Here is a 14,083-nt window from a genome sequence, read left to right on the forward strand (position 1 = left end):
GGAGATTTGAAGCAGGTATACAAAATTATGAGAGGTATAGAGTATATGAGACAAACCAGAGGTTTTTCTAGGGGTCATCCCACAAACTGGAGGTCACCTACTGAATCCAGAGCTCACAAAAAGGCCTCCTCTACATCGATAGCAACACATTTCAATTCTACTTCCTATTTTCATGTCTTCCTCTACTACCCCAATGAGGCCACACAGGTTGGAGGTGTAAAACACCTCATTATTTGGTCTGGGTAGCCTCTAATCTGATGGCATGAACACTGATTCCTCTAATGTTTGGTAATTTCAACCCCCTTCCCCTTTTCCCTTTTACTGTTACCCATTTTGGCTCCCCTCTTGCCCTTTCTCCCCAACTGCCTATCACCTCCCTCTGGTGCCCCACTTCCTTCCCTTTCTCCAACGGTTCAATGCCCTCTCCTAACACATTCCATTTTCTTCAGCCATTTACCTTTCCCACCTCCCAGATTCTCACTTCACCCTCCATTCCCCAGCCATCCACCTTCCCCCCCTTACACGGTGTCACCCATCACCAGCCAGATGCGTTTCCCCCCCTGCCTCCTCCTTATTCTGGCTTCTTCCCCATTCCACTCCAGTCCTGATGAAGGGTCTTTGCCTGAAACATCGACTGTTTATTTCCTTTCAGAGATGCTGTCTGACCTGCTGCAACGAATGCCATGTTATATCTGACCCCTGATTTAAGATGAGCTCCATTTTCTTTGATGGCACTACAATTTTATACTTATCATCTTAACTCAAAATAGAAATGTGTCAAGTAAAGAATGGTGGCTTGTGGTGCTGCACAAGGCCCATATGTTTTAATGGCCTGCAGATTTCCATCCCCAGAGAACATTACTGAACTAATGGGCTATTATAATGATTATGCCAGTTCATTGTGGCTGTTAATTAATTAACACATTCAATTCTCTCAGATGTTTCAGTGGCTGTGAATTCATCTCCAGATTATTTGTCTAAGCCTGCGGAATGCAAGTCAACATCTTAACCACACTACACCAACTCTATAAAAATTCTCCTCATCAAAAGGCAAAAATTCCATTTAGACTGCTTTCATTTTACAACAACCTTAATAAAGGAATAGAATAAATAAAGTAACTAGGGAAAGAGGTGACACTTAATACCTTGGTCACCCATTCGGTGTGTTCAGTGAGTGTATTGAGGCATATTCCTGTCGATAACGACCAAACTTTCACAGTGAAATCAGCAGACCCACTGACCAGTGTATCGAGCTCATCGCTATAATCAACACTGAAGACTAAAGAAAAAACAATGTATAATGTTAGAAATGGTTAAATTTCTACAACAGATCATGTGCCTCTAAACAAAGGCTTTCTGTAGTACTTGTGTATTATCTTTACTGATGCCCCTCTGATATTATTTGGGAGGGATATCAGCAAAGAGAAATAAAATTTTAGAGACAAAGAACAGTTGAGTCAAATTTTTAAATCTTTTAGTTCTGCTCCTGTTTAATACAATCTGGAAGAATCATTGATTGCAATGGTCCTATTATTTGTTTTGGTTTAATTCCTATTACATTAACAATAATCACAAATCATACACTGAGGTACCTCCTGTACAATAAAGAGGCTACTGAGTCTATGTTCATGGTCTTCTGCTGCTGTAGCCCATTCATTTCAAGGCCCAACGTGTTAGCATTCAGAGAAGCTCTTCTGCACACCTCTGTTGCAATGCATGGTTACGCGAGTTCCTGCTGCTATCCTGTCAGCTTGAACCAGTCTGGCCATTCTCCTCTGACCCCTCTCATTAACAAGACATTTTCATCCACAGAACTGGTTTACTGGTGAACAGCGGGGGAGCTGCATGGACTTGGTCATAGTGAACAATAGGCTTCAAGCCATGGTGTCACCTGTCTGCAGCCACCCAGGAGGAGGCATTGGAGTTGGGTGCTCCAGCTGAGTGCCGGAGATGGTGGAGTTGGCGCTGCCCTCCCCGCCAACTGGTGTTCCCTCGGCAGAAAACAAGATGTATTCTGTTCAACTGCAGACTGCTGCAACATTCATGGACTCAGGGACTTAGACTATTTCTTTTGTGTAACTGTACTTTACTGACATCTTATATGTCTTGCTATCTTACATGTGCAAAATGTGCCTTGCATTGTGTACGACTGTTGGAAATGTGTTTTGCACCTTGGCCCTGGAGGAATGCTGCTTTATTTGGCTGTATTCATAGATATTCATGTAGCACTGAATGACAATTAAAATTGAACTTGAATGAAATTTGTTAGCTGGGAATGAATATAGCGGACGAAGGATGAATCATAGCTTTATTGACATTCAAGGGCAGACAGGTATAAATATTGCATCCTGAAGATTGTAGCTGGGGGAGGTAGTAGGGATAAGCTAGCACTACCTATTAAATTCTCCCAATGGTGTACATCTCAAATAGTCTCTGACAATGAAGTCAAGCTCCTGGCCTTCATGTGTGGCTTAGCTATTAAACCCAGCAAAACCGCTGGCAGTTTATCTAGAAGGAAAACTCTGACCTCAGATCTACGCTGCCTTGCAGTTATATCCACTCATGAGGAAGGCTTTGGGTGTAAACTCAAATTAAAAATTCAGAGCTGGAGTCCCTAAGGCAGTCCTACATTGAGTTCAACACTGACTGGCAACTCCTGTGAGGCTGCTGGTGCCAAACTATATCAGTCTCTGCCATACTTTTGGATTCTTCAGCTAAATGGATAGTGGGAGCGTGCTACATGGGCAACAGCTTGCTCTCCATATCACACTGCCCTGATTAGCAAACTGACTTGAGTATCACATAGACAGCTGGGATGCGACATCCATGGTTGACCCCGAATAAAGGAGGGCCTCAACAATATTGGACAGTTCCAAGCACAGCTATGAAAGAAAGAAGGGTGGGAATTCCGTCCCAGAGCTATAGAAATGCCAACAGAAGCTCCAAAAACCTCATCCCTGGGGGAGGAAGGGTTTTTGCCTAGAAGACACATGAAGTTGTGTGTTGGAGTCCATGGAAGCTACAGGGCTGATCAACCTTCTATCATCCAGGGCCATTTCCACTGGAACAGAGAATGTAAAGACCGTGATTGAAAGTGGATAGACCGTGCAAGTGGTAGGTGAATGAAGAACAATCTGAGCACTAACATGGACTACCGAGGGAAAGCGGAAGAGGGGCCAGCCAAAGAAAAATTGGCAACACAACTTTGAAGCTGACACCAAGATGATGGGCAACACCTTGGAACAATTTGAAAGACAGGCCCAAAACAGAGAACTGTGGTGAGATCCTGTTGGCAGCCTATGCCCTAGTAGGGCTGTTCAGCTTAACTAACAGTATTAGACCTAATGTCACTTGCAGTCAAGTAAAATATCAGAAAATACTTTTCATTCTAAGAAAAGTTCTGGTTTTCATCAATAAAAAAAACCAAGAAAACGCAACAGTGTAGGACATATACAGTGAACAGCGTGACACTGAGGAGTGTAATAAATAGAACAAAGGGATTTGGAAATACAGATCCATAATCCCTTGAAAGTGGCATCACAGATAGATAGGGTAATAAAGGATGCCTTTGGCACACTGGCCTTCATAAATCAAAGTACTGAGTACAGGAGTTGGAACGTTATGTTGAAGTTGTACAAGGCTTTGTTGGCACCTAATTCGGAGTATTGTGTGCAGTTCTGGTCGCCTACCTACAGGAAAGATCTCATTAAACTTAAAATTTACAAGGATGTTGCTAGGACTTGACGACCTGAGTTATAGGTTAAATAAGGTTAAACAGGTTAGGACTTCATTTTCCGGCATGCAGAAGAATGAGGAGAAATCCTATAAAGGTATACAAAATTATGACAGGTATACACAGGGTAAAGACAAGCAGGCTTATTCCACTGAGGATGGGTGAGACTAGAACTAGAGGTCATAAGTTCAGGGTGAAAGGTGAAATATTCAAGGGGAACCTGCGGTGAGCCTTCTTCACTCAGATCGTGGTGCAAGTGATGGACAGGGGTTTGATTGGAACAATTAAGCGAGGTTTGGATAAGTACATGAATGGAAGGGGTATGGAGGGCTCTGGTCTGGGTGTAGGTCAACGGGACTAGAATTACAGTTCAGCATGGACTAGATGGGCTGAAGGACCGGTTTCTGTGCTGTAGTGTTCTACGACTAAAAGCTACTAAACACTGTAAACTAAAAATCACAAAACCAGCTTAAAATATGCTAACCAGGATTGCATTAGCTTATTTAAGAGTAAGAGTTTTACAAGGAAGGTTGCCAGATCATCTTCTGTGGGAGAGACTCCAGAAACTGCATTCTGCTTAACAAATGACTTGAAAGAAAATCTTGAAGGAACTAAAAAGTACCATAACATACAAAATGCTGGAGAAGTTCAGTAGGTCAGGCAGCCATCTATGGAGAGGAATAAAGCGTTGATGTTTCGGGCCGAGACCCTTCATCAGGACTGAGCTACTTTAATCAGGAAAGTAGCACAAATATAATGGGGGGGGGGGGTTCTCTGATTAGAGGTACATGTTGGCTACATTCCAAAACAAAACATTAGACTGACATTGGCATAGATGCAGATTCAACAGCAATTTACAATTAACCAGAGCAGACAAGCAAGAATGTTGATAAAATCATTCACAAAGATATTTTTGCTGTTCACTACCTGCCCCAGTGTGACCCCGGAAGTTGTGGGTTTTTGCTCCCGAGCTCCAGTCCCAACAGGCGATTGTGTTATCAAACGATCCTGTAACCAGCTTCTGCTCATCAAACTTCACCGCAGCACATGTGTGAGTCTGGATCCCATAAATACACTGGCCAGTACAAACATCCCACAGTTTGACAGATAGATCGTCAGAGCCTACAAAATCAAAAAAGGTTCATCTCTTTAGTACTGTGGATAATATTAAAATAGAGAAGTTGCAAGTTGAACAACAAATAAGTATGCAAACACAAGGAAATCTGCAGATGCTGGAAATTCAAGCAACACACACAAAATGATGGTGGAACGCAGCAGGCCAGGCAGCATCTATAGGGAGAAGCGCTGTAGACATTTCATCAGGACTAACGAAGGATCTCAGCCCGAAACGTTGACAGCACTTTTCCCTATAGATGCTGCCTGGCCTGCTGTGTTCCACCAGCAAATAAGTATGCATTACAGTTAATCCCAATTTACATAATATACTTCTGAATTAACAGATTAATGAAGGGTCCTAGCCTGAAATATCAACTTTATTCCTTTCCATGGATACTTGTCATGCTGAACTCCTTCAGCATTTTCTATGCATTATTCTGGATTTCCAGCATCTGCAGAATGTCTTGTGTTTAATATAATCTACCCCAAGTTACACTTGCACATCTACAATATATTTTGTAGACCCAACAGAATCCTTTTTAATTTTATGAAGGGTTTGTTCTTTGGGAGAGGGACTGAATCCAGACTGTTAAACCAGTGGTAGGTAAATTATTGAAGATTCTTAGGGACAGGATTTTCTCACATTAGGAAAAATATGGATATATTATGGAGATTTCCTCTTTTTTCTAAAAAAAACTTAAAGGTGATTTTATTTTATTTAAAGATAGAGGTGGACGGGCCCTAATGGCCCACTGAGCCACACTGCCCAGCAAACCACTGATTTAACCCTAGCCTAAACATAAGACAACTTACAATGACCAATTAAGCTAATAATCAGTATGTCTTTGGACTGTGCGAGAAAACCAGAGCACCCTGAGGACACGCAGTCACAGGCAGAACATACAAACTTTCTTGGAATTGAACTCCCCAAGCTGTAAGTGTCACATTAACCGCTACACTATTGTGGCACCCTGTGATGATGGAGGAGCAGTGAATGCAGTTGGCAGTGAAACATTTGACAAGGTTCCTCATGATAAGTTGAGCCAGAAGATAGTCACAGATCCATGGGACCTAAAATTGGCATGGTTATATAGAAGACAGGGTAATAGTAGAGGGGCATTTTTCTGACTAGAAGTCAGCAACATGTTTTCATAACTCAAGTTGATTATAGCAAGTTTGATCAATTAGGAAATACGGTTTGCATTAGCTGGGCATACATACAGTACTATGCAAAAGTCTTAGGTATATATAGTAGTGTATTTCCAAACAATTGGTTTATTAATCATTACCAAAAGTTTCTCTGGTGCATCCCGCTTCAACCCCTCTCCCTGACCCCTTCCCACTCTCAGACCACAATAGAGACCCACATCAGAATCAGGTTTATTATCACTCACATATGTCATGAAATGTTTTTTTTTTGTGCGGCAGCAGTACAATGCAATACATAAAAACACTAGACACCCTAATAAAAATTAGGCGTCCCAGGTACACGTATGCCTAAGACTGTTACATAATGCCATTGGTCATAGCGTGATCACAAAAATCTGTTAGACGTAATTCCAATCTGATCTGCTATAACTACTTGCTATTTCTGAAAGCTCAGGCTTTTCTCTTTGGAGAGGGGTATGATAGGTGAGATACCCATCTCACCTGTGATGAGATGATATGCATACAATGGATAGTAATCAGCCAGCACCTTTTCCAATGCGAAAGGACATCCTTTAAGTGATGGGAGGAAAGTATTGGGGGTAGGTCCAAGGCTGTTTTTTTTGCTATATGCAGAAAGTGCTAAGTACATAGAATACCCTGCCAGGGGCTGTGGTCGAGGCAGATTAGGGTCTTTTAAGAAACTCTCAGATGAAAGAAAAATGGAGGGCTATGTGAGAGGGAAGGATTAGATTGATCTGAATAGCTTAAAAGATCAGCACAACATTGAAGGGGCTGTACTGTGTATGCTCTACTGTTCTATTTTTGTTTTATAACATGAAGATTGATAGGATTATAGCTGTTACATTATAGAAGTACCTGAACATGAAGGGTTTGAATGAAAATGCAGGTAATCAGACTAGCCCATTTACAGATGGCATTAAAATTGTAGATAGCAAGCGAAGTTGTTAAAGTATAGTACAGGGTAGAGATCAGTTGGAAATTTGAGCAGAAAAATGAAAGATGGAATTGAATTTGGACAACTTTGACAAGGTGCTGCACATGAGGCTGTTGAACAAGACAGGAGCTCATGGGATTGCAAGAAAGGTACAGGCACGGATAGAAGACTGGCTTACTGACAGAAGGCAAAAAGTTGTTTGAAGGGAGCCTTTTCTAGTTGGCAGACAGTTACAAGTGGTTTCCGCAGGGTCAGAGTTGGGTCTACTACTTCTTATGATATGTATTAAGATCCAGGAATTGATGGTTTTCTGACCAACTTTGCAGATGACACAAAGATAGATGGAGGGGCAGGTAGTGTTGCAGAAGAAGGGAATCCGGAGGACTTGGAACAGGTTGGGAGAATGAGTAAAAAGGTGTCAAATGGAATATAGTCCGTTGTCCATGCATTTCTTCAATAGAAATAATAAGGGCATAGACTATATTCTAAAAGGAGAGCAAATTCAGAAATCAGAGGTACGCAATTCACTGCTGAGTTACCAAAGTATACCCACACTTTGCATAGAGTATCGTGTTCAGTTTTGGTCACTGTTATAAGAAGAATGCAATTAAATGGGAAAGTGTGCAAAGACTTACAAAGATGTTGTCAGAATTCAAGAGACTGAGTTATACAAAAATGTTAGTTAGGCTGGGCCTTTACTCCTTGGAGCGTAGGAGACTGAGGACAGATGCCTCATTGGTATCTAAAAATCACGATGGACATAGATAGTCGAGTGAGTGTTCTTCTCTCCAGGTTTGGGGAATCAAAAATTAGAGGACAGCTTTAAGGTTAAAGATTAATAAGAACCTAATCTTATTAAGAGGCATTTAATACAAAAATACAGCGAGTGGCAGATAAATGGAACTCGCTGCCAGAGGAAGTGATTGTTGCAGGTATATTAGATATACTTAAGAATTTAGAGGCATGGGGAATGGGATTAGCCTGAAGATGCATCTTGCTCTGCTGGACATTTAGGGGCCAATGGGCTGTCCTCTGTGCTGTATGACTTGGACTCAAAGTTGGTCAACAGAAAGTAGATGACAATTTCCATCAATGCTTCATGCAACCAAGTAACTGAAACTGATTTACGTTGGGGGTGGTTATTGTTGCAAACAATTTGCTTCACTCATCTGCTCCATTCTATATAAAAAGAATTACATTTTGACAAGCAGCTATGCACAAAATGTGCAATACACAATTTAGCTTAAAAGACAATTGAACACTAAATCGACACAAACTATAATTGAATTTCATTCTGCAAACTGCTCAACAAGTCAGTAACAGATGGATATAAACAGATAAACTTGTGAGAAAAACAAAAATGGTTGAACGGAATGCTGCAGAGGCAATTGCATTTATGTATTTATTTAGTGATACACCATGGAGTAGGTCCTTCTGGCCCTTTGAGCCATGCTGCCCCCGACACACCCAAGGAGAAAAAAATCGAAGTAAATTTATTATCAAAGTACCTGTATGTCACCATATACTACCCCGGGATTCATTTTCTTGCAGGCATTCACAGTAAATTTAAAGAAACAGAATCAATGAATAACTATACAAAAATAAAAAATGGACAACCAATGTGGAAAAGACAAATTGTGCAAATACAAAAAAACAAATAATATTAAATAACATTGAAAACATGAGTTGTAATCATTGAAAGTGTGTCCATAGGTTGTGGAATCAATTCAGTGTTGAAGTGATTGAAGCTGTCCAGACTGGTTCAGAACCCTGAGGGTTGGAAGAATGAAGAAAACCAAAAAAGATTACTTTCCTAATCCCTAATAACCATAAACATCACAACAGATGCAGCTTAAGATTGTGACAGCTGATACTGGGAGTGGATAGAATGGAAAACTGAACCACAGGAGAAAGTAACATGTTTATTTCTATTAAACTTTTGGCATAATTTAATCCTTCCATTTATGATTACCATTTCAACAAACATTTCACAACTATTTTGTATGTATTTTGTTTCCAGGCATTCTTAGAATGCTGGTCTATGATACTGACCTGTGCACAACAATCCATCTTTATAATAGAGAGCATATACTCTAGCGCTGTGGCCAATTAAGGAGGACGTCTCAAAGGCTTCTTTGTCCTGCAACTGCTTGATCCTTCTAACTGCCTTTAGATAAATCTTCTTCCAGTGTAGTGTGTCTTCGATGGTGTCATCGATCTGCCAGCCCAAACTGCGACATGCTTCCTGCCAAACTTCAGTGCAGACACTTATCACTTTATTCCACTGCTTACATACCAGACAGCAATTGAGCAGGGTTGGAGGGTCAAGCCACTTTAACAGATAAAAACTGAGCTCCAGTGGAAGCAGCTTGAGGAAGTCTCTTTTCAGAAGGGTCTCAAGATTATTGGAGAGATGCGTCAACTGGACAGCCCCACTCAAGCTGATCAGGTGGTCCAAAGTCTCATTCTTCTGGGAATCAGTCAAGGTGATAAATGTGCTGGAGAGGGTTTCAAGCCATGCATTAAAGTCCTTCCTCTCCATATGGCCATGTGACTATATACCTATGAAACATAAGAGAACACGTTACATCTGTAACTTGTGCAACATTTTAATATTTCAGCTCAAACACTTATACTTAATACAGCCTTGAGGACATTTTCCCTGAAAGACATGTTCTACCAGTGAAAGATTTTATTCAGAATCAGGTTCAATATCACTGGCACATGTCATAAAATTTGTTTTGCAGCAGCAGTGCAAACTAAAAACATTAAATTACTGTAAGAAATACATAACATATACAGCAAGTTTCAGCTAATTGAGACACAACAGAACCAGTACATTTTGACCCAATTAAGTGGCTACTCCAATTAGTCAGCTTCATGGAAACAATTAAAAAGGTATAAAAAACAAACTACCATTTACTGTAACCAACAAATTATATATTTAAATGAAAAACAGCACAAATTAGATACCACTACAGTACTATGAAACTGTATTAGCTCCTAATAGTTATCAATGGAGGAATTAATGCAGTGTACAATGTCGTGTTCTTTTGATTGACTGAGAATGAACAAAACCAGTGTGGACTGCCTTCACACACTACTTTTGATAATCGCATCTTCCAAATCTCTATTCTTATTGTAACATTCAAGATGATGGTCAATACCATTCAATTCTTTGTAGCTCCTAAACTGAAATCCTTTCATTTTCACTCCCAGATGTCCGTGGCATATCCAAGCCCGAATGCTTGAAACTGCAATATGCAAAGCAGTTCTAATGATGCCACACCATTACCAAACATCCTGCTTTAAGATTATTTACCGACGCTTAAATGTGATCCTTTGGTTTGATGAGCATTACAGCTCACAGCGTCGGAGTTCAATTCTGGCTTCATCTGTAAGGAGTTTGTATGTCCTTACTGTGGAATGTGTTTGCTATCTCCAGGTGCTCCAGTTTCCTCCCAAAGTCCAAAGATGTAAGTGTTAGTGGGGTAACTGGTCATTGTAAATTGTCCAGCAATTAGGCTACAGTTAAATATGGGGTTGCTGGGTGGTGGCGGGGCTCAAAGGGTCTATTCTGTGGTGTATCTTAATAATAAATTCCACAACTTTCCCTAACCTTGTTTTGTGTCAGGAGTTTGTAGTTGCTCTGCTTTTATGATCAGTGATTTTGTTTTGACATTTTAGTTACAGTCAATTCAACATCCAAAGAAAATTTATTATCAAAGTATGTATATTTCACCATATATTACTCTGAGATTCATTTTCTTGCAATTTGCAACATAGCTACAACTGTGCATGATTATTTATCATTTTCATAATTCTGAAAATATTTATATGTTTGTCCCTGTGGAACTGAATAGAAACTAATGGTCAGGTCACTTGCCCTAGAAAGTTGTGCTTTAATGGCATAGATTTAATTTAAAAGAACAATGTAAATTTTGGTTCCTTGTTTTCATGAATTCTAATTGCATTTCAAATATTGTATAACAGCAAACAAGAGAAAACCTACAGATGCTGGAAATCCAAACAACACACAAAAAATGCTGGAGGAATTCAGCAGGCCAGGCAGCATGACAAATCAATACAACATCAGAGATGTTGGAAAGCTGAGAGAGCATGCTGGAAATACTCTACATGTTCAGGCAGCAACCAGAAAAGAGCAAGTAGGTCATTACTTCAGTACGGTTACAAACCCAAAGACATTAATAATAAAATTTACATTAGAGTTAGGCACAATACATAAATGTCACCATATACAACTCGGATTCATTTTCTTGCAGGCATACCCAATAAATTCAATAACACATTTAACACATTTCTGTAATGTTTTAAGCAAGATTTTTTCTATTTCCATCTTTTACAGTGTCAAAATAACAAAAAAAAGAAAACAGCCCAAAGCGAAAGTTTGGGCACCCTGCTTAGTAACACCCCCTTTGGCAAGTATCACAGCTTGTAAATGCTTTCTATAGCCAGATAAGAGTCTTACAATTCTTGTTTGGGGGATTTTCGCCCATTCTTCCTTGCAAAAGGCTTCTAGTTCTGTGAGACTCTTGGGCAATCTTGCATGCACTGCTCTTTTGAGGTCTATCCACAGATTTTCGATGATGTTTAGGTCGGGGGACTGTGAAGGCCATGGCAAAACCTTCAGCTTGCGCTTCTTGAGGTAGTCCATTGTGGATTTTCAAGATAATTATCCTGTTGTAGAAGTCATCCTCTTTTTGTCTTCAGCTTTTTTTATAGATGGTGTGAGGTTTGCTTCCAGAATTTGCTGGTATTTAATTGCATTCATTCTTCCCTCTACCAGTGAAATGTTCCCTGTGCCACTGGCTGCAGCACAAGCCCAAAGCATGATCGATCCAACCCCGTGCTTAACAATTGGAAAGGTGTTCTTTTCATGAAATTCTGCACCCTTTTTTCTCCAAACATACCTTTGCTCATTGCGGCAGAAAAGTTCTATTTTAACATCATCAGTCCACAGGACTTGTTTCCAAAATGCATCAGGCTTTTTTACATGTTCCTTTGCAAACTTCTGACGCTGAATTTTGTGGTGAGGATGCAGGAAAGGTTTTCTTCTGATGACTCTTCCATGAAGATCATATTTGTGCAGGTGTCGCTGCACAGTAGAACAGTGCACCACCACTCCAAAGTCTGCTAAATCTTCCTGAAAGTCTTTTGCAGTCAAACAGGGGTTTGATTTGCCTTTCTAGCAACCCTACGAGGAGTTCTCTCAGAAAGTTTTCTTGGTCTTCCAGACCTCAACTTGACCTCCACCGTGCCTGTTAACTGCCATTTCTTAATTACATTATGAACTGAGGAAACAGCTACCTGAAAACGCCTTGCTATCTTTTTATAGCCTTCTCCTGCTATGTGGGCATCACTTATAATTTTCAGAGTACAGCTGCTAAGAGGAGCCCATGGCTGCTGATTGTTGGGACAAGGTTTGAGGAGTCAGGGTATTTATAAAGCTCTGAAATTTGCATCACCTGGCCTTTCCTAATGATGACTGTGAACAAGCCACAGCCCTAACAAGCTAATTAAGGTCTGAGACCTTGGCAAAAGTTATCTGAGAGCTCAACTCTCTTAGGTGCCCAAACTTTTGCATGGTGCTCCTTTCTTTTTTTCACTCTAAAATTGTAGAAAACAAAAATAATACAATAATCTTGCTTAAAATGTTGAAAAGATTGTTTCAACTTTAACTTTGACTTTTGGAGATCAGTTCATCTTCTACTCACTTAACTATTCACAGTAACAGAAATTTTGACCAGGGGTGCCCAAACTTTTGCATGCCACTGTAACTGTTCCTGAATCTGGTGGGGTGAGTCCCAAGTGTCCTCTACCTTCTTCTTGATGGTAGCAGCGAGAAGAGAGCATGACATGGGTCTTGGAGGGTCCCTTATGATGGATGCTACTTTCCTATGACAACGTGTAGATGTGCTCAATGGTAGGGAGAGTTTTTTCCCATGGACTGAGCCATATCCACTACTTTTTGCATGATTTTCTGTTCAACGGCATTGGTGTTTCCTTATCAGCCTGCGGTGCACCCAGTCAAAATACTCTCCATCACACACCTGTGCAAACTTCTAAGGAAGTAGAGGTTGCCGTGCTTTCTTCATAATTGCACACACATGCTGGGCCCAGGACAGGTCCTCCGAAATGATAACATCAAGGAATTACAAGTTGCTGACCCCCTCCACCTCAATGAGGACTGGTGGTTGGACTTCTGGTTTTTTCCTCCTGAAGTTAATTTACAGATCCTTGGTCTCGCAGACAGTGAGTGAGATGTTGTTGTTATGGCACCATTCAGCCAGATTTTTTAATCTCTCTTCTATATACCTTTGATTTGGTCTACAACAGTGGTGTTATCAGCAAACTTAAATACAACATTGGAGCTATGCTTAGCCACACAGTCATAAGTGTAAAGCAAGTTGAGGAGGGGGCTAAGCACACAGCCTTTTGGTGCACCTGTGTTGATGGAGGTTGTGGAGGAGATGTTATTGCCAATCTGAACTGACTGGGGTCTGCAAGTTGAGGATCCAACTGTACAAGGAGGTATTGAGGACAAGGTCTTGCAGCTTATTGATTAGTTCTGAGAGGATGATAGTATTTAACACTGAGCTGGAGTTGATAAAATCATGCTGATGTAAGCACCTTTGCTGTCAAGATGCTCCACGGTTGAGTGCAGAGACAATGAAATAGCATCTGCTACGGACCTGTTGAACTGGTCAGCAAACTGGAGCAGATCCAAGTCACTTCTCAGACAGCTATTGATGTGTTCATCACCAACCTCAAAACACTTCATCACAGTGCTACTGGATGATAGTTATTGAAGCAGATTACCACGTTCTTCTTCAGCACAGATCTAATTGAAGCTTGCTTGAAGCAGGTAGGTACCTCAGACTGCCAAAGTGAGAGGTTATAGATCTCAGTGAACAGTCGTTCAGCACAGGTCTGGTCTTTAGTACTCAGTCAGGTACCCCATCTGGGCCAGTTGCTTTCCCTCCTGAAGGATGCTTTCATGTCGCCCTCAGAGAATGAAACTACAGACTATGGGAGCTTGTGTTCCTCCATGTTTTGAAGGTCAAAGCGAGCATAGGAGGCATTGAGTTCATCTGGAAGTGAAGCCATGT

The 14,083-nt window shown here is 40.8% G+C and overlaps 1 protein-coding gene across 1 annotated transcript in view; it reads right to left on the bottom strand.

Moving 5' to 3' along the window:
* The window catches only part of fbxw2 (F-box and WD repeat domain containing 2), a 30,176-nt gene that overhangs the window by 9,276 nt on the left and 6,817 nt on the right, over window positions 1-14,083 (bottom strand). The window contains exons 2-4 of the mRNA XM_073052646.1: window positions 9,006-9,515; window positions 4,661-4,855; window positions 1,146-1,279 (exon numbers count right to left, since the gene is read on the bottom strand). Of these exons, the coding sequence (XP_072908747.1) occupies window positions 1,146-1,279; window positions 4,661-4,855; window positions 9,006-9,495 (819 nt within the window). The 5' untranslated portion in view covers window positions 9,496-9,515. The remainder of the gene's footprint in view (window positions 1-1,145; window positions 1,280-4,660; window positions 4,856-9,005; window positions 9,516-14,083) is intronic.

The sequence above is a fragment of the Hemitrygon akajei genome, chromosome 7, assembly GCF_048418815.1.
Source record: "Hemitrygon akajei chromosome 7, sHemAka1.3, whole genome shotgun sequence".
Lineage (NCBI taxonomy): Eukaryota > Metazoa > Chordata > Chondrichthyes > Myliobatiformes > Dasyatidae > Hemitrygon > Hemitrygon akajei.